The following is a 24,362-nucleotide window of genomic DNA, read 5'->3' on the forward strand; positions in this document are numbered from 1 at the left end:
GCATGATGCAAAATGGACGTATCAACTCTCGAACATGATGTTACACATATTCATAGTGTGAGTACCAAAATATGTAAGGTTGATAATGATAGTCCCACATACTTGTGGCACTACCGCCTTGGTCATGTCGGTGTCAAGCGCATTAAGAAACTCCATACTGATGGACTTTTGGAGTCTCTTGATTTTAAATCATTTGACACATGTGAACCGTGCCTCATGGGCAAGATGACCAAGACTCCGTTCTCCGGAATAATGGAGCGAGCAACCAACTTGTTGGAAATAATACATACTGATGTATGCGGTCCAATGAGCGTTGAGGCTCGCGGTGGCTATCGTTATGTTCTCAGGCCTCACTAATGATTTAAGAAGATATGGGTATGTCTACTTAATGAAGCACAAGTTTTGAAACCTTTGAAAGGTTCAAGGAATTTCAGAGTGAGGTGTAGAATCAATGTGCCAAGAAAATAAAGTTCTTACGATCTGATCATGGAGGAGAATATTTGAGTCACGAGTTTGGCACGCACTTAAGAAAATGTGGAATTGTTTCACAACTCACGCCGCCTGGCGCACCGTAGCGTAACGATGTGTATGAATGTCGTATTCGCACTCTCTTGGATATGGTGCGATCTATGATGTCTCTTACTGATTTACCGCTATCATTTTGGGAATATGCATTGGAAACTGCCGCATTCACTTTAAATAGGGCACCGTCTAAATCCGTTGAGATGACACCGTATGAATAATGGTTTGGCAAGAAACCTAAGTTGTCGTTTCTGAAAGTTTGAGGCCGCGATGCTGATATGTCTCCAAGTATCTATATTTTTTGATGGTTCCATGCTATTATCTTGTCAAACTTTGGATGTTTTGTATGCCTTTTATATCTTTTTTGGGACAAACTTATTAACTCAGTGCCAAGTGTCAGTTCTTGTTTTTCCGTGTTTTTACCTTAGTTCTCAAACTGTGGGAAATACTTACTGCTCCTGTGCTGCATCACCCTTTCCTCTTCAAGGGAAAAAACCAACGCAAGCTCAAGAGGTAGCAGAAGGATTTCTGGCACCGTTGCCGGGGATTTCTAGCGCCGTAGCATTGCTCAACTTGGGAAGCTCTAGGCAAGGCATATGGATCTCAAGAGGATATGGAAATAACCTTCGATATTTGTCCTGAAGATGATATTGAAGGTAATATCGACATTTGGGTGGATATCGATATGCTTCCAGTTTTACCTTAATGTGAGTTTGACAAACATATTTGTTAAGTGATTTGCATTGTTTATTTAAAAATAGTTGGTGTTCATCCCTACTTAACTTGTTTATTTTTAATTTACAACTTATTTCTCTTCTTAAAAAAAACTCAAAAAACAGTAGGCATGACCTACTACAGTCTTGGCTCCGATCTAACTTGGTTGGAGAAAAACCATCCGATCTCATTTATTGATGATGTTGATGTTTATAAGAACAATTATGAAGATATTGGAAAATTTGATTCTGAATACGTGCCACTAGTGCACGAGTTGAACCCTAATAATTTCCATGTAGATATCATGATAAGATTATTTTTTACCATTGTGTCATTAATTAGTCCATCTTTTGCATACATAATTTTTTTAAGGAAAACTAGATTGCTAACTATGTTATTATTATGTTCTTAATAGAAATTTCCACCAAAGGTTGTGTCTGAACTGATGATTATAGAAGGTCATCATTTGAATGTTATCAGCTTACGACCATGGTGGCCTATATGTTTCCACAATGCATACTCACTTTCTAGAATGGGTGAAAGCCTCAAACTTAAAGGATTTGACAATTTAATGAAAAGCCACCGACAACTGCTTGGCGGACACGCGAAGGATTTACGTATGCCACATGTCGAAGATAGGTGGATCTCTATTCTTCACAATGGATAGAGTGAAGCTTACCTTTTTATGCTGTTTTACCCAGTAGAGAGTAATAGGTTCTACTTAGAAGAGAATAATATGTGCTAGCCAAGATAGATGATCTTTTTTAGTTTATGATTATTATGATGTTTTTCTGTTTTATGACATTTTAACTTGATATGATTAAGATGATAATGAGTTGTTAGATAATTAAGAGGATGATGAGTTCTTATATGATTAAGAGGATGATGAGTTGTTAGATGATTAAGAGGATGATAAGTTATATGATAGAAATTAGATTAGAATGGATGGATGCAAGTGACCAAGGTGAATTAGAGGAAAATATGATGTTGCAATTTGTAACATCATATTTTCTCTCTAACCTAACTTGATCACTTGCGCCCATCCACTTTTATCTAAATGTTGTTTTTTGCAAAATTATTATTGTTGTTGTATATTAATATGTATAGCCGTGTGAAAATACAAAAAAGAAATATGCGGGATTAGTAGTGGTGCGGGTTAAAAGACAACGCTACTGGTAAAGTCACATATTAGTAGCGCGTGTGGGTTCGTAGCGCTACTGATATGTGACTTTACCAGTAGCGCTGGCCATAAAGCGCGCTACTTTTAAAAAATAGCTATAGCGTCGTAGCAGTAGCGCGTTTGTCGACGCTACTGGTAGCTAGATGTCCCGCGCTAGTGGTAGGGTTTTTCCTAGTAGTGTTTCTTAGCTAGTTATGTTAGGCATGACAATTGTACTGCAGCGTGGCTTTGTTCTGGCCCGGAAAACATTTAGCACTTGTGTCTTGTTGATTGTAACCCTGAGTGGTTGTTTGGATAACAAGAATTGAATGCCAGATTTTGGAAAACGAGGTTTAGGAAAACCAGTTTTAGTTAGTTTTTCTGTTAAGATAAGCATATGTAGTTCCTTGTTTGGATCAAAAATAAAATATAACATCATTTAGTGGACCTTAATTTGAGAAGCAGTTAGTTATATTATGTACAGATTATGTTGACAATCAGATTTGAGCTTCCCAACGTGCTCTCTGTTGGTTACCTAGAAGGGCGAAAGTACTAATCTACGTATGTATTCGTCATCCTTTGAAGAAAGCGTAATAGCTCACTGGTCTAGCTCCATGCCATCGAAAATGTCTCAGGGCTCAAGTGATTCATTGAAGCGACGAGACCTTGAAAGCAGCTTTTTTCAAGTGTTAGTAGCGGGACATTGTGTCAATCATGTAAATTTTTTGATGACAAGACCTGGAGATATCAAAAGTGAGAATGCTGACATGAGTAAGGAGAAATCGTGTGAAAAACACGATCGCCTGTCAGTGGAAGGCTTTCTGCATTCAGTCAATCTATGCACATTGAATCGGTCCCTAAGAAACCTCCGAAAGTGTCGCCGTCCGATGGATACACGGAAGTGACGAGGTTGCTTTGACTACTGAACCATGTTTAGATCGTAAGAGCGAATGGGATGATCAGACCGAGGGCTGTCTCTTCCCCTCGCTCTCGATAGTATCGCAGTCGTTGCCACGGGCCCCAGGACCAACACGCGGCTTGCGAAGCTTGCCGTGAGGTTACGGCCCATGGAACACGACGAGGAAGACAACTCGTTGCCATCTACTCATAGGTACCAAACGGCTATATAACTATTAGTCGTTTTTTTTCTTCTAAAAACTCACTTTTTAGGTTCTATAAAACTCAGTTTAATTTATCCCCGTTTTAGCTGGATCATTTAAACAAGTTTTTAGGTTGTTATAACAGAAATTGTGTTTAACTAAAACCGGTTCTCTATAAACTGGCTATCCAAACAACCCCTGAAGGTTGAGTAATGCACAAGATTTATTCGCAAAAAATAAAAATAAAAATAAAATAAAACAACCCATAAAACAGTGTTCCCGAAAAGAAAAGGAAAAACATGAGAAATGCTACACCTAGGGATGTTTACTTAAGTTTACAGGTTGATTCTTGAGTTGGCATGTTTTAATTGGATTAAGGGTGAGAGCTGGACCCCACCTGAATGAAAATCAGGGAAGGGAACGGTGAGGAAAAGTTATGGAAGGGTCCGTATGTGTAGCATTTTTGGAAAAACATTTACCGGCCACGCCCAACGAATTCGCGTGTGGCGCCGTTGGATCACCCCATTCGCGTCCTCACCGGTCACGGAGCCTTGCCGTCATTTCCCCAATCGGATCACTCTCTCCTCCCAAACAGATCAAACGGAGGAAGGAAGCAGACGGGACGACCCTGTCTCCCCCAGCAGACAGCTCCCGCCTCGGCAGCTCCGCAGGCCGGCCGCGCTCTCCATACCCACCCCGTCCCGCTCCGTGCCTCTCTCGCTCGCCTGAAGCTGGTCGGTCTGCCCTCACCGCGCCGGCGAGATGGAGCTGAAGCCCGGCATGTCGGCCCTCGTCACCGGCGGCGCCTCCGGCATCGGTAAGGGAGCGCCCTTCCTCTTCCGTACCCGCGTCCGCGCGCGGGCCTGCGTCTTCGCCGAAATTCTGGCTCTGATCTGATGCGCCCTTGCCGCTCTTCTGCGTGGCCAAGCGCGGTTGCTACTGGCTGGGGATGCTTGATTGCGGGCTGACCTGTGAGCTGGAACGGATTTGCTTAGTGTAAACCTGTTGGTGATAGCTCGATGTGGGGACTGGGTAGGGGTGGGCTAATTACGCCGGCTAGTACTAGTACCTGATCTCGAACTGATGGGTTCCTGCCTGGAAAGCATCGGATAATCGCTGCCGCGTCATTGTGCTTGTACAAATGAGCGAGCGGGGTGGACATGCAGCTGCACTTCTTCGGCTGCAATAACGAGTCAATTTACTGCTGTGTTTGCCAGAGTGAAAAGTGAACTATGAACGCCACACCGACAGAACTAAATTCTGTAATATGGCTGTTGTGCCCGTGGCCCCGTACACGGCAAGAAATGTCTCAAGAGTTATGAGATACTACTAGCATGGTAGCAGGCAATCCATACTTGCAGCCGTATAGTATCGGTACTTGGTACCTGTCAGTTACTATGTCAAATAATTCTGTGCAGGGCAATGATTTTAGTAGATTGCATTTAACATATCGACCGTTAACTCCTTGTTTTATTTTCTGAAGGGAAAGCGCTCTGCATCGCTTTTGCACAAAAGGGTCTATTTGTGACTGTGGTCGATTTCTCTGAACAAAATGGAAGAGAAGTTACTTCGCTAGTTCAAAAGGAAAACAAAAAGTTTCATGGAGATCTTGGAGTACCGTCTGCCATATTCGTCAAGTGTGATGTTTCTGTTGAAGGTAAGAGTTCTTTCAGGGGAAGGAAGCAAAGAGCAGTCAATTTGCGTCAGTACCTTTTTAACCGTTTGTTGATGCCAAAATATTTGGAAAGATAAGTGCATCAAATCAAAGTATGATAAGAAATGCGTCACTTCATTCATACAGTATACTTGTCAAGCATTACTCTAAATGTGATTTGAAGACCATAAAATTGTAGAGATCATGTATGTCTGGTGTTACTTCTAATCTTTTGCCTTCTAAGTACAAGCTGAAAATACTGCGAAGCAAAGCTATCAAATACCAACCATCTCTGCTGTATTTCAGAAATTAAACTAGTATCTAATGCATCAAATGGTTTTAATACCCAGTGCACCAGTATGGTATTTATTTCCGTTCGCTTTGAAGAAGCGTCAAATCTCCTTTAACAGGGCTTTGTTTATTTATTTTCTTGCACATCAGGCATTACAAAAACTCTTCTGGTGTGTTCTGATTTGTTTTGTCAAGCAGATTACTTGTAGTATGGTTTCAAATGTTAAATAACAGCACGATTTTGCTGCTCTTCAGGTTTTCCATGATTTTGAAGTTACAGTGATTTGATATGCAGGTGATCTAGCTGCTGCTTTTGCGAAACATGTAGACACATATGGTGGATTAGATATCTGCATCAATTGTGCTGGAATTGCTAACCTAACATTAGTTTATGATGATATATCCGACGGAACTAAGACATGGAGGCATGCCATAAATGTGAACTTTGTCGCTGTTATTGATGGTACTCGCATTGCAGTAAGTGTTGATTATTGCAATAACATTGCCATATTTATTTGTTCAGTAGCTCAATCTGCTAATTCTGTAGTAACACTGAGTACTTTTTTTTTCGAGAAAACGCAGAGATGTGCGTTTCTTTGTATTGAAAAGAGGGAAAGTCAGTCTCAGAGGAGACGATTACAACAGATTACAAGCAACTCAATGGACATCCCAGGATGGGGGCAAGACTACCCTAAGCCCCATGTCCCCAGCTCTAGCCCAACATCTCATCTCATCTTTGATCCCATCCGCGAGCTCGGGGAGCGACGGAGTGGCATGATCAAATACACACGCATTCCTATGTTTCCAGATCATCCATGGAACTAGCAGTGTGGTGGACCTCAGCGCCTTGCGGAGTGATGGTGGTGTTGCATCTCTCGCCCTAATCCACCAGTCCTGAATGGAGATATCCTGCTCCGGTGTGGGGGCTGGTAAGCGCAGCCAGGAAAGAGCCTCGTGCCAGGCTTGCCGCGAGAAGGGACATGCCAGTAGCAGGTGGTGAATGGTCTCTGGCTCCTGATCGCAAAGTAGGCATCGGGCGTGGTGAGGTAGGCCGCGACGGGCGAGTCTGTCCGCGGTCCAGCATCGGTCTAGTCTCACAAGCCAGTGGAAGAACTTGACCTTCGGCGGAGCCCGTCCCTTCCAGATTAACTTCCAGGAGTGGCAAGCGAGGGATCCGTGGAAGGTGGCCTGATAGCATGATCGCGCCGAGTATACTCCATTAGCAGTCCATTTCCAGACAAGCCTGTCTGGCTCGGCGGACAGGGCGGTGTGCGTGACGCGCTGCCATGTCGTCAGGTATTGGCCAATCTCTTGCAGCCCCACGACACCGCGGATGTCTCGGGCCCACGCGTTGCCGGCGAGGCCATCCGCCACCGTCCGCACCCTCCTCCTGTTCTTGGGAATGCATAGGTACAGCAGGGGTGCTAGCTCGCGGATCGACTGCCCATGCAGCCATCGGTCTTCCCAGAACAGCGCCGTGCGGCCATCACCTAGCACCATGAAGGTGGAGGCATAGAAGAGGCCGAGCTCCTCCCTGGAGAACTGCAGGTCCATGCCTTTCCAGGCCCTGTCGGCGTCCGTCCTAGATAGCCAGAGCCACCGCAGCCGAAGTGCAAGCCCAGTGCGCTCCAAATCTCGGATGCCCAGCCCTCCCAGTGCGAGAGGCCGACTGACCGCGCGCCAGTTAATGTGACAGTGCCCTCCCTGAGCAGCCGCACGGCCAGCCCAGAGGAAGCCGCGCTGGATCTTCTCTAGTTGCTTCAGGGTCTTCTTCGGGGGTGTCAGGGCTAGCATCTGGTGGATTGGGATCGCGCTGAGGACCGATTTGACCAATGGTAACACTGAGTACTGTCTATGCTTTCTTATTGCTTAGACATATTAAGTAATATAACTCAGAAATCGGCATAGCATTAATTGTTTGCTATCCAGTTATTTAAGAGAAGAAAGTATCCGGTTTCCCTTTATTTGTTTCCATTAACCATTACCTGAGGAAGTTAAGAGGAAATGATTTTGTCATAACATGGCCTGTCCTTATGGTTTCCTTTGAAGCCGGAAGAGGATTTTTTAATTATTTATCTTGGAGTAATTCGAAAGATAATATCAATTGTTATACATGTTACTTGTTTGTACTTCATGCAAATGCCATATGCACGAAACTTACTGTTGGATATATTCATCAGAGTCAAATAATGCGATCCCGGAAGAAGCCTGGTGTCATAATCAATATTGGTTCAGCTGCGGGCCTTTATCCTATGTTCGCCGATCCCATATATACCGGGACAAAAGGTTTATACACCATCCTGTATACTTCTACTTTTTTTCTCTGGCAGCAGATCACAGTGCTGATGCAAGGCCAGCGTCCATATGAATTCCAATTATGAATATTGGTTTATTGAAATTTATATTCTTGCTAATTGTTTTTTGACATGGTTCAAGATACATGTTTCGGTTATATAGAATGTTAAATGCTGCTGCTAGCTACATGTTTTAGTATTAACTTCTAGTCCTTTATCCCTCGCCAAAAAAAAACTTCTAGTCCTTTATGCCATATGATAAGTTTGAATCATGTGTGCACTTTGTGATCTCAAGCTTCATTTTCGTCAGGTGGTGTTGTTATGTTTACTCGATCACTTGCTCCATTGAAACGCCATGGTGTTCGTGTCAATGTGCTCTGCCCCGAGGTATTAACGAATTGCATGATTGCTGTCAGTTATTATATGTTATTATATCATGATGTACTTCTCCGTCACATAATGTAAGACGTTTTCTGACACTACACTAGTGTGGAAAAACGTCTTACATTATGGGACGGAGGGAGTATTTATTATCTGTCTGTTTATTTATTTTTCCACCACATACACATACTGAGTTTGCTCGCCATATTATTTCAGCTATTGCTGTGCATTTTTTAAAATTCTAATCTTGTGGGAATCTGCCGATGGGTTTTATAGTCTGTCAAGATATTAACTTGACAATGGTACAGTAGAGCACATTGTTTTCTCCACTACGTAAAATCCTATCAACTTGGAAAGTCACCAGATTTACCAGAGAGTGCAGCTGTTGCAATCTCAAGTACCAGGGGCAGATATCTTTCAGGACCAAACATTCACACAGAAAATTTTGCACAATCCTCCTTTTTTATTTAATCTGAGATAGAATGGCATAGACGTGTAGTTTAGCAAAATGGCAAAACCAACTAAGTGGGCCAAATGCCAAGTTTTATCGATAATTCCATCTTAGAAAATTTGAGGATATTCACTACTTGCAGGGGTTGGAGTATAATTTAGAATCCAACTCACTATTCCAGACAATTAGCACATTCTTTTCCAACTCACTATTCCAGACAGTTAGCATATTATTATCCAACTCACTATTCCAGACAATTAGCATATTATTTTGTCTCATTAGTAACAGTTGGAAGGGACTAAGGCCATGATGATCTTTCATAAGTGTTATTTTGCTTTCTGTGGTATGCAGTTTGTTCAAACTAATATGGCTGAGCAAATAAATCAGAAAATAGTACAGGCAACTGGTGGATTCTTGGAGATGGATGACATCATTAATGGTATACTACATCTAAACTTTTAAACTTGCAGTTAAATATGTCATGTACTTTCAACATTTTTCTATATTTTACGTATCACAATTATTGCATGCACTATTTGGTCTTTAATGAATATTTTGAATGTTTATTTGAGGTGGGATGTTCTAAATGATTAAAATTAAAATGGGCATTTGTATGCAAAACATTTATGAGTATATTACTAAGAATTGATGCTTCAATTTGTATGAGCGATGGCTGGCCAAAACTTTATGTGGTTTGCAGAGATGGTTGACATGACAGTAGAAAATCACCAGAACCTGGTTTTCTTGGCAATGTCACCTGCCGAATGGTCTACTAGTTTGTAGACCCAGTGAGTCCTAAACATATGTTTCATGTCTCTTATGTTCACTTATCACTTGATGACAACATGACCAACTGAATGTCAGACTGGAATGTGTCAGTGATGATAAACTCAAAAATATGGGGTAGGGGGTTTGTTAATTTACAGACAATAAAAGGCTAAAAGGCTTAATTGTAAATTTGCATATATTGCTGTTGCTTTGCTGGACCGGATCGATTTTTCAATGTCAAACATCCCTGCCAGCACTGGCGGAGCCTCTTGGAGGCCAAAGGGGGTCATGACCTCCTTCCAAAAGTGAATATATTTTTTAACTATATATATTAAGCTTTTTATAAATTTTATCAGTAAAGTATGCTGATTCTAGAGCATCAAATCGATTACCGGGAGGATATATATATACGTGCATACTAGCTACCTAAAACAGCTTGATTGATTTTTCTTTCTGTGAGTCTGACCTGTATTCAAGCACATTTTGCTTTTGGTTCAAATTTTGCCCCCCCCCCCCCTAATTCCGTGTCACACTCCGCCACTGCCTGCCAGGTGAGTATGGTTCGACCTGCCATGACTTGTACACGTTTAGCAACCTAGAAGTTTAGGTATTTAGATCACTACTTTAGTGATCTAAAACAGCTTATATTAGTTTTCAGAGGGAATATTTACTATCATATCTACGTACGCATCATGTCTTTCATATGATGTTTTCTTTGTTTCTCTTAATTGTCATCTGAATCGAACCTCTTCTATTTTGGTTAGGTGCATTTGAACTTATAAAAGATGAGAGCAAGGCTGGTGCTTGCCTTTGGATAACTAAGCGGAGAGGGATGGAATACTGGCCATCAGCAGAAGAACAAAGAAAATATCTGTTGAATTATACCAAATCAAAAAGAACAGTAACAAAGAATGTATTTCCTAGCATCCAAACCCCTGAGTTTTATGAGAAGATGTAAGTAGTCCTGCTATGTTATATTTGTATATTTCTTAGCACTTACCCCCTCCGTCCCATAATGTAAGACATTTTTTGACACTACACTAGTGTCAAAGAACGTCTTGTATTATGAGACGAAGGGAGTAGAATATTTAATATTCTCAAGTAAACAACAATCCCCTAATCCCCATTAGTACAGTATTATTTTCTTGTACGCTTCTCTCCTAAAATGCTTAAAGTCACTGAATCAATCCCTTAAACGGAAAGTGAGTAACTTTTAGAACATGGTTTTCATAGCTTGCAGTATTTTCTGACCATGCCTCTGTACTCTCTAGAGAAGTCCTTTAGAGCCTTGCGTTATAAGAACTAGTACTATTTTGCTATATTGCCAGGTCTGCGGGTTGAAAGAAAATATCTGATATTCTGATTTCTGTTCTAGTGTTCTTTTCTTGCTAGTAGCCCTGTAGAATACTTGACCAAATAGCTAATTTTGTAACTTCCATTTGTCATATTGGAGGGTTCAAGCTTTCTTTGAAAGGCGACACTTGAAAATACCCTTAATTGAAACGATATCTCCAATTTGTCCGATAAACAAAGGGTTTCCTCCCAAAAGGTAGTAGTTCGTTACAGTTCTAAAAAGAAAATGTAAAAGAGAGCCAACGACTTTACAGCAAACTGACAATTCAAACCCACTGAGGCACTCCTCGAGATAACACAGGTGCTCATTACATAAGTTCTCCCATAAGACTGAGAAATCTCGGACGGTGGCGGAGGGCATTCACGGCAACGCATGGGCGCGGGATATCCGCGGCATCCTTGGCCTCCAGGAGATTGGGCAGTATCTCCAACTTTGGTTGCTGGTGTCTCGCACCACCCTTTCCCCAGAGCCGGACAAGCTAACCTGGAAATGGACGGCCAACGGCAACTACACAGCTAGGTCCTGCTACCAAGCCACCTTCCACGGATCTATCGCTTGCCGCTCATGGAAGCTGATTTGGAAGGGTTGGGCCCCGTCGAAGGTCAGGTTCTTTCATTGGCTCGCCAATCAGGACCGTTGCTGGACTGCTGAGCGCCTTGCCCGCCATGGCCTCACACACCACCCTCGGTGCCTCCTATGCGATCAAGAGCCGGAAACGATGCAGCACCTGTTGCTCAAATGTCCATTCGCGAAGCAGACCTGGCACGGAATCATGTCCTGGCTGCATCTCCCGGCTCCGGTGCCTGACCAGGACGCCACGCTCCAGGTCTGGTGGCTGCGGGCTCGCGACGCTACGCCACCCCTGCTCCGCAAAGCGCTGGCCTCCGTAGCGCTCCTGGTACCCTGGATGATCTGGAAGCATAGAAATGCGTGTGTATTTGACCATGTAACCCCATCACTAGTCGAGCTCGCTGCTGCGATCAAGGACGAGTCCAGTAGTTGGGCTAAGGCAGGGGCTAAAGGGCTTAGGGTCACCCTGCCCTCCTCCTGGGACGTCCATTGATCCATTTGTAACACCGTTGTACTGGCCTCTTAGGAGGATGTTTTCCCCCCTCTTTTCAATGCAATGAAACGCAAAGGCTTTTGCGTTTTCTCGAAAAAAGAGCAGACGCTCTCTAACAAAAGCTTTCTGAAGTTCATCTTCCACGCGTGCTCTTGTGGAACATGTCAAAAACATCCCTATCATTGCATCTCTCTCCCCATTGCAGAATTGGCCAAGCATCATCCGGTAGCAATCTTGATACACTGCATTAGTAGGTTTCCTGGATTTTGGAATTCTGAAAACAAGTCTAAATGACCCAGCAAACAACAGTTACCCCCGGACATGACACATAGTAAAATTTTCTGCTTTACAGCTCCCAACTTCATCCATCGCCTAATCAGTTTAGGCACAGTTCTAGACACACAAGGAAAATCAAATGCACAATAGAAACCTAGCCAAAGGGCACAACAGAAACAAGGGGTTGATACTTTCCTCCCGCTCACAAAATGACAAGTTGATCTCGTTTCCACTCCCTACCTTTCAGGTTATCTTTTGTCTCCTATGCACTGTCAGCCGACGGAAGATTTTTAGATTAAGTGGATTTTTCACATCCCACAAAAACTTGTGTGGATGATTCCACTCATTCAGTTTCAGGAACTCGTAGAAAGTTTTAACTGAAAGCTTCCCATTTGATGATGTGACCAAATCAAATCATCAGAATTGTGCAGTAATCACATATTGCAAAGATTGTTTTATTGAATAATTACATACTCTGTTGTGTGTAACAATGGATAGCTATGCGATATTATCTCAGTTACGCTATCTGAATTTCCATATCAATGTCTGTTTCTGAAATATATGTTGTTTATCAGCAACATAGATGAGACCTCAGAGGTATAACAGCAGAAGTATCCAAAAACTGTTGACACTATGTGATCTCGACACTGTATTGCTTGTCAATTAAGTTTCTACACTATATGAGATCTGAACACTAATGATTGTCTCTATTATTTTGTAGAGTTGTTCACACACTCAGCCATAATTTCCGCAATGCTACAAGACTTGATCGTGTGCGATTGAGATTGCCCATTGAACCACAAAGTGCGCTAGTTAAAATAATATATGCTGGCGTAAATGCTAGTGATGTAAGTCCTTGGATTTGTGCGTTCCTTGCTTTTCTTCGATTTCCTGTTGATTAACTGCTGGAAGCTTTTAATGGTGTCATGCAGGTAAACTTCAGCTCCGGGCGGTATTTCAGTGGCAGTGCTAAAGAAACTGCTGCACGCCTTCCGTTCGATGCTGGTTTTGAGGTGATTGATATTATTACATGTCTATGTTAATGCCTTCCTCCTTTATGTTGGATAACGTTCTTAAGATGTTATTCTGTGTGACAACTTACACCATCATTCTAAATTTCTGACAACACAGTATATGCTTCCATATTTTGACATTTTGACTCAGAATTTCACGGGATAGAGACATGGTACAAGAAATAGGCTAAGTAACCCTAAATAAATTGTGGATACACCCGTAATCCTTGGCATACTGAAACGATTTGCCAATATTGTTGTCAAACCAGCTGCGATCCGTACGAGCTAAATCTTCTAAACAACATCTGGCAGTAATTGTTTTTTTGCATATGCATTAAGAATTCTACAACATAATGATTCCATTGATAGTTCAATTTGTACAGGTAACTGTAGCATGAACTCACACAAATCATTCAATGGGGTTTACGAGACAAGACTCAAGTCGAGTCTAGATGCTGGGTAGCGGCTCATAGACTAGTTGCGTCTAGTTGACTACTTCTCGTCCGCTTGCTATACATACAACACTTCTAGTTTACCATGCTACAAAATTTGGAGGGAGGGAGAAAAAAAATAATACATGGGTCGTGCTGAATCAGAAGCATGACATCTTGCTATCAGGTTCTCGGAGGTAAATGTAAACAAGTACTTGCTCGAATCATAACTCAGAAGCAAATCATAGCTTCATTCATAAGCAGATAAGCTATACACTTAAGGCTCAGTTTCCGGTTGTTGAACTGTGCTGTGCTGAACTTACTTTATAATCTGCTGCAAAAAATAGCCATGGAATTAATAATAAGTTGGTTAAACAAAGTATAACAAATGGTAAAATAGTCAAACGCGGGTTAGCCAATTATGATATTCCACCGTGATGCTAAACGGAGTACAAGTACATGGTGCATGCAAGATACTAGTACTCATCTAATTGCATCCTGCTAGCTTGCTACACTAGGTCAGTAGTGTTAGGAATAAGCAACTTGTATTCCCATGAGGCCATAGGCCGGTATATATACATGTACAGGTGGTGGACTATATGCAGGAAACCCCTTATATATTGGGATAAATACAAAAGGGTACATGACTTATATTATAACTCTAACACCCCCCTCAAACTCATGGTGGATGAACAACACTGAGTTTGGAGAGATAAAAGCCATGCTGTGCTCTAGTCTGGGCCTTCGTCAGGAAATCCGCCAACTGTAACTCGGAAGGCACATACTGAAGAGCAATGACCTGATCCTGCACACCAGCGCGCACATAGAAAGCATCAACACCAATATGCTTGGTGAGTTCATGCTTCACAGGATCGCGCGCAATGCTAATAGCACCCGTACTGTCAGATAGGAGCAGAGTCGGTGTAGTGACAGAAACACCAAAATCCTGAAGTAACCACCATAACCAAGTCACCTCTGCCGTCAAAAGAGCCATCGCTCGCAACTAAGCCTCTGCACTCGAACGGGAAACTGCAATCTGTTTCTTCGTCTTCCAGGCAATGAGAGAACCACCAAGAAAAACACAGTAAGCAGAAAGTGAACGGCGACCGGAAGGATTACTAGCCCACGTAGCATCCGAATAGGCCTGAAGCTGTAAAGAACTGGAGCGAGGAAAGAATAGACGATGAGAGATCGTGCCGCGAAGATATCGGAGAACACGGAGGAGATGACTATAGTGAACCGATGTGGGAGCAGAGACAAACTGGCTCAGAATATGAACCGGATAAGAGATATCCGGACGAGTGACAGCTAGATAAACAAGTCTGCCAACAAGAGACGATAACGCGTCGGGTCAGGCAGGGGATCACCATTAGTAGCACAGAGGTGAACATTGAGCTCCATAGGAGTCTCAACAATGCGCTCATCAGTAAGAGCAACACGAGCAAGAAGATCCTGGATATACTTTTCCTGGGATATAAAAAGGCCATCAGAGGTAGAAGAGACTTCAATCCCAAGAAAGTAGCGAAGAGGTCCAAGATCAGACATAAGGAACTGCTCACTAAGACGGGCCTTGACAAAGGCAATATACTCGGGGTCATCCCCAGTGATGACCATGTCATCAACATAGAGAAGAAGAGTCCGACCACGAGGAGAAAGGTGAATAAACAATGCTGGATCATGAACACTGGCTGAAAAACCAGCGGCAGTCACCACCGAGGCAAAACGCTCAAACCAGGCGCGGGGGGCTTGCTTAAGGCCATAGAGAGAGCGACGAAGACGACATACCATGCCATCAGGAACAGAATACCCAGGTGGTGGCTGCATGTACACCTCCTCATGCAGCTCACCATTAAGAAAAGCATTCTTAACATCAAGCAGAGAGATAGACCAGTGGCGTGTAGAGGCCACGACAAGAAGTGTACGAACAGTGGTCATATGAGCCACAGGAGCAAAAGTCTCGTCATAATCACGACCATGCTCCTGCTGAAAACCACGAGCCACAAGACGAGCTTTGTGACGCTCAAGAGAACCATCGGAGCGAGTCTTAACCTTGTAGACCCACTTACAAGTGATGGGACGGACTCCGGGAGGAAGGGGAACAAGATCCCACGTACCAGTGCGTTCAAGAGTAGCAATCTCCTCTGCCATCGCAAACTGCCATTCAGGATGAACAACAGTCTGATGATAAGTAGTCGGCTCAAGAACAGCAGCACCAGCAGTGGAAAATCCAAAATGATCAACAGGCGGACGAGGACGAGAACGCAAGCCATAAGTAGGCTGAGACGAGGATGGCGACACATCCACAGAGGTATCCACAGAACGTGAACGACGAGTGTAACACTAAGGAAACGATGGAACAATGGAAGGAGGAATCGCCAAGGTAGAATCGGGGAGTGGCGACGAAGAAGTCACCGGAGATGAAGGTGTAGAATCCGATGACATGCTAGGCGAGGAGATCGTGGAAGATGGTGGCGACAAATTGACTGGAGGTGGAGAAGCAGAGGGAGCGGAACGAATAGGCAAAGGCTCGACGGGTGTGATAGGTGTGTCAGGAAAAGTGAGGAAAGAGATATCCTCCACTGAAAAGGTCGAGGAAGATAGGCGTGGGTAGAAGGGACGAGACTCATCGAAAGTCACATCCCGAGAGATACGCATCCGACTACCGATAGGATCCCAACAACGATAGCCCTTATGCTCATCACTATAGCCTAAGAAGACACACTCAACAGACTAAGCGGTCAGTTTGGTGCGTTCGCGGGGGGCAAGAAGAACATATCAAACACAACCAAACAAGCGAAGCATCGAATAATCAGGAGAACGATCAAAAAGACACTCGAAAGGAACACCACCCTGTAGAGCAGCGGAAGGTTGGAGATTGATGAGATAGGTGGAGGTGGAGACGGCCTCAGCCCAAAAATGAGGAGGGAGAGAGGCAGCAATCATCAATGCATGAGCCGTCTCAAGAAGATGACGATGCTTGCGCTCAACCACGCCATTCTGAGCGTGAGCACCAGGACAAGAGAATTGAGAGAGAGTCCCTTGCTCAGCAAGAACACCACGCAACATCTTAGAGATATACTCGCCAGCGGAGTCAGCACGAAACACACGAATGGGAGAAGAGAACTGAGTATGAACCATGGCAGCAAAACGCTTATAAATGGACAACACCTCACTAGAGAAGTCATGAAATAAAGCCATGTGTAACGAGAGAAGTCATCTATGAAAATAATATAGTATTTATGACCCCCTTTCGAAGTGAAGGGAGCCAGACCCCATACATCGGAATGAACTAAATCAAAAGGACGCTTAGACACTGACTCACTATGTGGATATGATAACTGAATCTGTTTGCCAAGACGACAACCCTGACACTCTAAAGAGGCATCTCCTGAGACAGACCCCAGAAGACCTCGACGAACTAACGACGACAAACGAGAACCACACAGATGACCAAGTCGATGATGCCACTGCTGGAAGGAACCAGCAGCCGAGGCGACCAAAGCGGAAGAACTGGCGATAAAGTGGGCAACGGAAGGAACATGAAGCCAGTACAACTCCCAAAGACCCTCTGAATCACGGCGGCGAGGACCAGCCCCAACCAGAGTGTGCGTGCGACAGTCCTGGACAGAACAAGAGTCAAGGTCAAGGATGACGCGACAACCAGAATCAGCAAGTTGACCAGCGGAAAACAAATTCATGGTAAGTCGAGGAACATGAGCAACATCAGGAACAAAATAAGGAGTGGTAAGATTGCCTCTACTAACGACAGAAAGGGGAGTACCATCAGCGGTGAGGACATGAACAGGAGAATCAAGCGATCGAAGAGAGGACAGAGTGGAAGAATTAGAAGACATATGAAAGGAAGCTCCAGAGTCCAGAACCCATGGGGATGTACCTGACTGTGTAGAAGGTGGTTGCTCAGTGCGGGAAGCCTCAGTCACAGAACCAGCAGTACCCGTCGAGGAAGAACCTGAAGCAGCGAGCAGACGCTTAAGTCTCAAAATATCCTGCGCAGTCAAAGCGATGGCTGAAGCTGTCGAGGTAGATGACGAGGTCTCTGTAGATGATGATCGCGCCTTGTGCAAGTGTTTCTTCTTCGTGTAGCAGTGGGACTCAATATGACCATCATTGTTGCAGTAGCCACAATGTGGACGGGGGCGACCTGAGCCTCCAGAAGGAGTGGGCAAGAGCGACGGAGCACTCAAGCGAGAAGGGATCGGTGCAGCAGGTGGCTTAGAAAGAGCCCGAGCAGCGAGCACGGAGGGAACCTCCAGCAAACCAGCACCACGTAAGCGAGTCTCCTGAGCACGAATCTCAGAAAGCGCCTCCATGAGAGAAATACGGCCACGAGCAAACAACTGAGCACGACGAGGCTCAAACTCCTTACGGAGCCTAGACAGGAACTCGTAGACGCGATGAAACTCCAAATCGGCCTGGACAGCCTGGCAACAGGGGCAAGTATGACAACCAGCACTGCGGAGAGAATCAAGTTGGCGCCAGATAGCAGAACTCTGTGCATAGAAGTCAACAACAGTAGAGTCACCCTGCTGAAGAGCATGCTCCTGACGAACCACAGAGAGGTATAAGGCATCACCAGAGGGCTCATAGCGCTGACGGAGGCGAGTCCACATCTCAAAGACAGTAGGAAGGCCCAGAAACTCAGAGGCAAACTGAGGCAGAACACTAGCAGTGAGAACAACTGCAGCACGAACATCATCATCAAGCCACTGGGTGTAAACAGACATAGCACCATATACACCTGAAGAGCCTCCTCATAAGTCAAAACCTTCTCATCATAAGCACGAATAGCAGCCTCATCAGCAACCTTAGCCGCATCCTTCGCAGCCTGAGGAGCATCCACGGGAAGAATCGGTGGAGTCGGAGGAGTGGGAGCCACAGGAGGAACCGGACGTGGCGGACAACAGACCTCGCCAGAAAGAATTCCCCAGAGACGGATGCCACGCATATGAATGCGCATGAAGCCAATGAACTCGGTGTAGTTAGTACCATCGAAGATCACCGAACATTGAGGGACAGCAACATAGCCCGATGCAGTAGACATTTTTTTTAGGTCTCACGGCAGCTGCAGATCAGAGAGGGCCGGCAGGATCTGACGATCGGGAGCAGAGCCGCCTCCTGCCTCGAGCGGGACCGGCGGGAGCCGAGCTCGCGTCCTCGAGCAGAGGCGCTCGGGAAGCAGCAGCAGGCGTTGGACTGGGGGCGGGCGAGAGAAGAGCCGGATCGATCTGTAGTAGGGCGAGCGGGAGCCTCCTGGATCGATCCGAGCCCGAGCGGAAGGAAGAGCCGGATTCGATCCCGTCTGGATCGATCCGAGCTGGAGCGGGAGCCGTCCTGGAGAAACGAGATCCGAGCTGGAGCGGAAGCCGTCCTGGAGAAACGAGATCCGAGCTGGAGCGGGAGCCGTCCTGGAGAAACGACGAGCAGGCGCTGGAACCGGATCCGATTCGAGGTGGAGAAGCGACGAGGCAGGCGTTGGAACGGGAGCAGCGGGAGCTGGCGACGAGGCAGGCGCTGACTGACGGGGACGAGTCAGAGAGGAGCGCGGCGGCGTGGAGCGGATCAACAACACGAGTTGCGGCGTGCGAAAGTTAACCTAGCTCTAATACCATGTTAGGAATAAGCAACAATTCCCATGAGGCCATAGGCCGGTATATATACATGTACAGGTGGTGGACTATATGCATACATGTACAGGTGGTGGACTATATGCAGGAAACCCCTTATATATTGGGATAAATACAAAAGGGTACATGACTTATTTTATAACTCTAACAACTAGCTACTAATCCCTCTGTAAAGAAATATAAGAGCGTTTGGATCACTACTTTAGTGATCTAAACACTCTTATATTTCTTTACGGAGGGGGTACTCACGAAAGTAGGGCATGAGAGGAAGGAGGGAAGCGGATAGCAGAGCAGGAGGAGAAGAGCTGAGAGAAGACGAGGGGGAAGGAGAGGAGTTTTTTCTTCTTTGAAAAACAAAAACAGGGGTATCCCCCGGCTCCATTCATAGAACGAAATCATGCCGAACCTCTCAGCACATAGAGGAGAAGGAGAGGAGTGAATTCACCAACACTTGTTTAGTCCAACCAATCGATGTCCTGTCGAGACCCAAATACTGGCTCATAAATCAGTCGTGCAAATCTTAATCATTGGGGGGCTATGACTGCATATGATGCAAAAAGGGAAATCATGCCCATAACTTCTCGTGTTGCGTGTTTGACAGGGCACAACCCTCCATTGCTGCACTAATGTCAAATATCAAGGAGGAGGCTACCTTATGGGCACGGGCTGGAGCCAAAGGGCTTCAGGTTATCCTACCGCAGACATGGGATGTACACTAAGTAGCATTAGAATGCTTGTACCCTGCCTCCTAGGAGGATTGTAACAAACTCTATCTTTTCAATATAATGAAACGCAAAGGTCCTTTGCGCTTTCTCGAAAAAAAAAACTTCTTGTGTTGCGAAACTGAATCACGATTTTAATTATTGTTGGTACTTCAACAACAAAAAAACTGGCATGTCACGTACTTGCATCAAAAAAATGTTGCTCTTATTTTAGTATACTGTTGCTACACAGGTGACAAGTGTTGTGATACTTAATTATGTTTGTTCCTGAAAATATGGAAAATTTCTTCTTGACATCTTTGTTGGGCAATTAGAATTTCTCAAGAGAACTTTAATATCTACAGGCTGTGGGAATTGTTGCTTCTGTTGGAGATGCAGTGAGCCATATCAAAGTCGGCAGTCCTGTGGCCCTTATGACTTTTGGAAGCTATGCTGAATTTACGATGGTATTGCGGTCTATGCCCACATCTTTTTGCTACCCAAAAAATTGCCGATTAACCTTGTCGTCACTGGAATGAAAACATCCCCAGTCTTTTGAGCTTGTACTTTTGGATATTGTCACCTCGTCTGCCAGTTATAATATTAGTCTTTACATCTTTCTAATGAAAGGTTCCAGCCAAACATCTTCTTCCGGTGCCAAGACCAGATCCGGAGGTCGTTGCTATGCTAACATCAGGATTGACCGCTTCAATTTCTCTTGAAAAGGTTATTTTGATACAAATTTTTGGTTGCATATCTTGCGACTTTGACCTTATATTTAGTCAACTAACCTTTTTAATTTTGAATATATATTCCTTCCCGTTCTGATCTAAGTTGATTTCTGCTGCATTTAGGCAGGTCAAATGACATCTGGGCAAGTTGTTTTAGTTACAGCAGCTGCTGGTGGAACAGGACAGTTTGCTGTTCAGGTCGGCTGATACTATTTTGATACTATTATACGATTATTTTGGTTTGATGTTATGCTCAATTGCTTATCTATTTCTACAGTTTACCTAAGCAGTATAAATATAAAATTCGACATTGCTGTTTGAAACTTGCACAAGATACAATTTCATGCAGTTGGGACATGTATAGTTCGTCTTTCATAGTTAACTAGCATTTGGGCCATGTTTTGGTCATACATTCCATATGGTATTTCTAGGACATGGACAAGGTTCTATTTTTTGTTTATATGCTATTCATTTTTGTTAAGCAACTGCTATTGGATTTAGTACCTAACCATATCCTTATATCTGAATGTTTCTTCTGTTACTTCACTAGCTTGCAAAACTAGCAGGCAACAAGGTTGTTGCCACATGTGGCGGTGAAAGTAAAGCTGCATTTCTAGCTTCCTTAGGTGTTGATCGAGTTATCAACTACCAGCATGAGAAGATCAAAGACGTAAGCTTTCTTCTTTCTTCTGGCTCTGCTTTTCATATTTCTGCCACTTCAAATTCAAATTTATAACATTGCCTTTCTTATTATACTTACAAAAATGTGATGGGTATATTCTCTAGCCCATCTACCATTTAATTTTGTGCGCTTGTATCGTACCTCTACTTACTAGGATAGAATCTTCCAAAAATAATAATTCTTACACTTGTACAGCCTTTCACGTGCCACAGATGATGCACGATCTTGGTTGGGAATACTTGAATTACATTTATGCTCTAATGTCTCCGCAGAGAATGACTATAACCAGTAGTATGTTGCCAAAATCATAGGTTTCAAGTGACTGTTATTTTCACTGACCTGCTATTTGTTCTTCTCAGTGTGTTCAGTAATCACTGATTGTTTGAATGCTTGATTCCAGGTTCTGAAGAAGGAGTTTCCAAAAGGTGTAGATATTATATATGAATCTGTAGGTGGGGAAATGTTTGATTTGTGCTTGAATGCGCTCGCAGTCCATGGACGTCTCATTGTAATTGGTATGATCTCTCAGGTAATGTCGACAGCTTCCGAAAGTTATTTCCGTTTGAATTATTATATATTGGGAATATGAAAATTGTGGCGAAAAGCTTATCTGACAGGCCATTAGTTACTAGTAACAGCAGTTGCTTTATGATTTGTGTGATATCATTTGGTGGAGTGAAGAAGCACCCTCCTGAGAATATTCTGAAGAGTCCTTGCTGACATTATTACATAATATATGACCATCATGCATTCGTATTTAAAACTGGAGACATGGAGTGCACCTAGGGAAATCATTGAATTATCGTGATTTGTACACACCACCTATCTGAATTAGTGTCAGTTATTCCTGTTTTAGTTGTAGCTGTTTTTACTATGATGTCATAGCTTAGGGATGAACTGATACCAACCGGTAGTGAACAATCTTTGATGTTTTTTTTTCAGTATCAAGGAGAGGAGGGATGGAAGCCGAAGAACTACACTGGACTATGTGAGAAGATTCTTGCTAAAAGTCAAACTGTGGTATGTGTGCAGCACCGTATCTGATTTTCTTAGTTGGCATATAAGTACTTCGTTTGTACTCAATATCCGTTCAATAAATTGATCAGAAAGTGATACAACTACCATACTGAGAAAGTTGATCTCAAAACTTGGATCCTTGGATTCTCGTAGATCCAAACCATGAAGCAAATTTAGCAGTTTGATAGGATTACAAAGAAAGAATGCCATCTGTGTTGAAAATGTGTTATATTGTTTGTATGTACCACAAAAAGTTCTCTCAGCAAGACTAAGAAAAAAATGTCTCCTCAGTAGTGCATTGGAGCATCCAACTAGTCCTTATTGCAGTATTAAAAGAAACATGGTATTTTGGTTAATACGTTCGAAATTCTGTGTACCAAAGCAATAGACAGACAGCAATCTTTAGCTATGATTGGAATCTTTTTATCTGGATATAGGTCTAGAAATACCATTTTTTAATAGCATATCAGACCTTTCAGAAGCTGCAAACTACTTCTATGGATACTTCATAAACTATACGAGACAGATGTTAAGCCTTATGGATAGATTTGAATCCGATAGAACTCTGTCCTGGTGTACTCTTTAGAGCTATGAACTCCATCCCTGTTGCAGAAAACGATTAACTCCTTCCTCTCCAATTTCAGGCTGGATTTTTCCTGGTTCAACATGCTCACATGTGGCAAGAACATCTTGATAAACTATTTGAGTTGTATGCCTCTGGAAAGCTAAAGGTAACGCTTCACATTATGTGTTTGCTGTTTGCTACTTTGTGTGAAATTAATTGAGAAAAACTGTGGGTGTTTGGGACATTGGGTGCCTACCCTAATTCACCCTGCCAATTGGTGGTCATCTTTAAAGTAGGTGCACATGTCAAACAATGGCCAAATTACAAAACCAAGCAAATACGTGGGTTGCCAATGGTTAAACTACTGTCCTGCTTTCTTCTCATTTCCTTGCTATCTACATATCTTATTCTTTTCTCGCACTAAAAAATGATACCGTGCCCCAGTTCCCCATTTATTTTCCTAGTACTCCGTATTATATTATCTCAGTATGGGAATTGCTCCTCTTCATGTCATCACTCCCTGCACCCAGCAATAGCTCATAACATGACAACAACAAAAAGTCATAACACATCTGCACATGCTTGTCTTTTATCCGTTCTAATAATTCAGCTTCACATGTCACACCGCATATGACAGGTCTCGCTCGACCCTAAGAAATTCCTGGGCGTTGCTTCCGCGGTGGATGCGGTAGAGTATCTTCATTCTGGCAAGAGCGTCGGCAAGGTACGACCCCACCATCTCTATAACCACAAACGAGCCCATTCTCGTCTACGTTGATGTGGCTTACAAATTTCCTTGTGGAACCTACCTTCTCAGGTCGTCGTCTGCATCGATCCAGCATACAGTCAGACCCTCGCTAGGCTGTAGCCTGTACTACGCAGAGGCGCAGAGATCATCACAAAGGATGACGCAGGAAATGTAATTTATGACAAGTGCATACGTCATATAGGTGCACATTCGGTGCTGAGGCGAGGGACTTCGTGGTTGCATAGTAGAGCCACCGTGTCAGCTCGATTGTCTGATCGGTTTACAATGAGCAGAGACTGCAACTGGCCAAGCGTTATATAGAAACCAAATAACTTTACGATCCTACTCCTACATATACCATGCCTAAATAAATGAATAAACTTCTCCCTCTGTCCATGCCTAAATAAATGAATAAACTTCTCCCTCTGTCCGGAAATACTTATTGAAGGATTGGATGTATCTAGATGTATTTTAATTCTACGTATATCCATTTTAATCAATTTTTGCAAGAAAAAATATTTCGGATGGAGAGAGTACATACTTGGAAGTTTGGACTTTTAGATAAACTAGATGAAGCATGAATTTAATACCAACTATAGAAAGAATAAGAATGATACTTGGAAAGCACCATGCGGTCCATGCATATACCACTCGACGCTCGTCCTCCTATGGTAGCCGCCGCCTCCCTCCTTCCCTGCTCACTGGCACCGGGCCTACACTCCGCACGGTGGTGACGTGACAAATGTTTTTTTTCTGCGTGCCTTTTTGTCTTTTTTGAATGGTTGTTTCGATTTTTTTTTGG

The 24,362-nt window shown here is 43.6% G+C and overlaps 1 protein-coding gene across 1 annotated transcript; it reads left to right on the forward strand.

The window, feature by feature from the left end:
- Positions 1–4,003: 4,003 nt before the first annotated feature.
- On the forward strand, positions 4,004–24,162 carry LOC123398733 (prostaglandin reductase-3). The gene is made up of 18 exons (XM_045093185.1): positions 4,004–4,312; positions 4,979–5,152; positions 5,736–5,917; positions 7,621–7,726; positions 8,045–8,121; positions 8,918–9,005; positions 10,099–10,288; positions 12,749–12,875; positions 12,960–13,040; positions 20,183–20,284; positions 20,448–20,543; positions 20,672–20,746; positions 21,099–21,218; positions 21,631–21,759; positions 22,173–22,250; positions 22,892–22,978; positions 23,450–23,536; positions 23,630–24,162. The coding sequence occupies exons 1-18, from the start codon at positions 4,258–4,260 to the stop codon at positions 23,678–23,680; spliced, it is 1,905 nt and encodes a 634-aa protein (XP_044949120.1). The 5' UTR covers positions 4,004–4,257; the 3' UTR covers positions 23,681–24,162.
- Positions 24,163–24,362: the final 200 nt, after the last annotated feature.

This window comes from Hordeum vulgare, chromosome 5H (genome assembly GCF_904849725.1).
Source record: "Hordeum vulgare subsp. vulgare chromosome 5H, MorexV3_pseudomolecules_assembly, whole genome shotgun sequence".
In the NCBI taxonomy this organism is placed as follows: Eukaryota; Viridiplantae; Streptophyta; class Magnoliopsida; order Poales; family Poaceae; genus Hordeum; species Hordeum vulgare.

What these genes read in the sequence shown, in the direction of transcription:
- LOC123398733 (XM_045093185.1), top strand. Translation starts at nt 4,258, where the DNA reads ATGGAGCTGAAGCCCGGCATGTCGGCCCTCGTCACCGGCGGCGCCTCC. An exon ending in GTGTGATGTTTCTGTTGAAG is followed by an intron (nt 5,153 to 5,735) that starts GTAAGAGTTCTT and finishes TTTGATATGCAG; the next exon opens with GTGATCTAGCTGCTGCTTTT. An exon ending in CATATATACCGGGACAAAAG is followed by an intron (nt 7,727 to 8,044) that starts GTTTATACACCA and finishes CATTTTCGTCAG; the next exon opens with GTGGTGTTGTTATGTTTACT.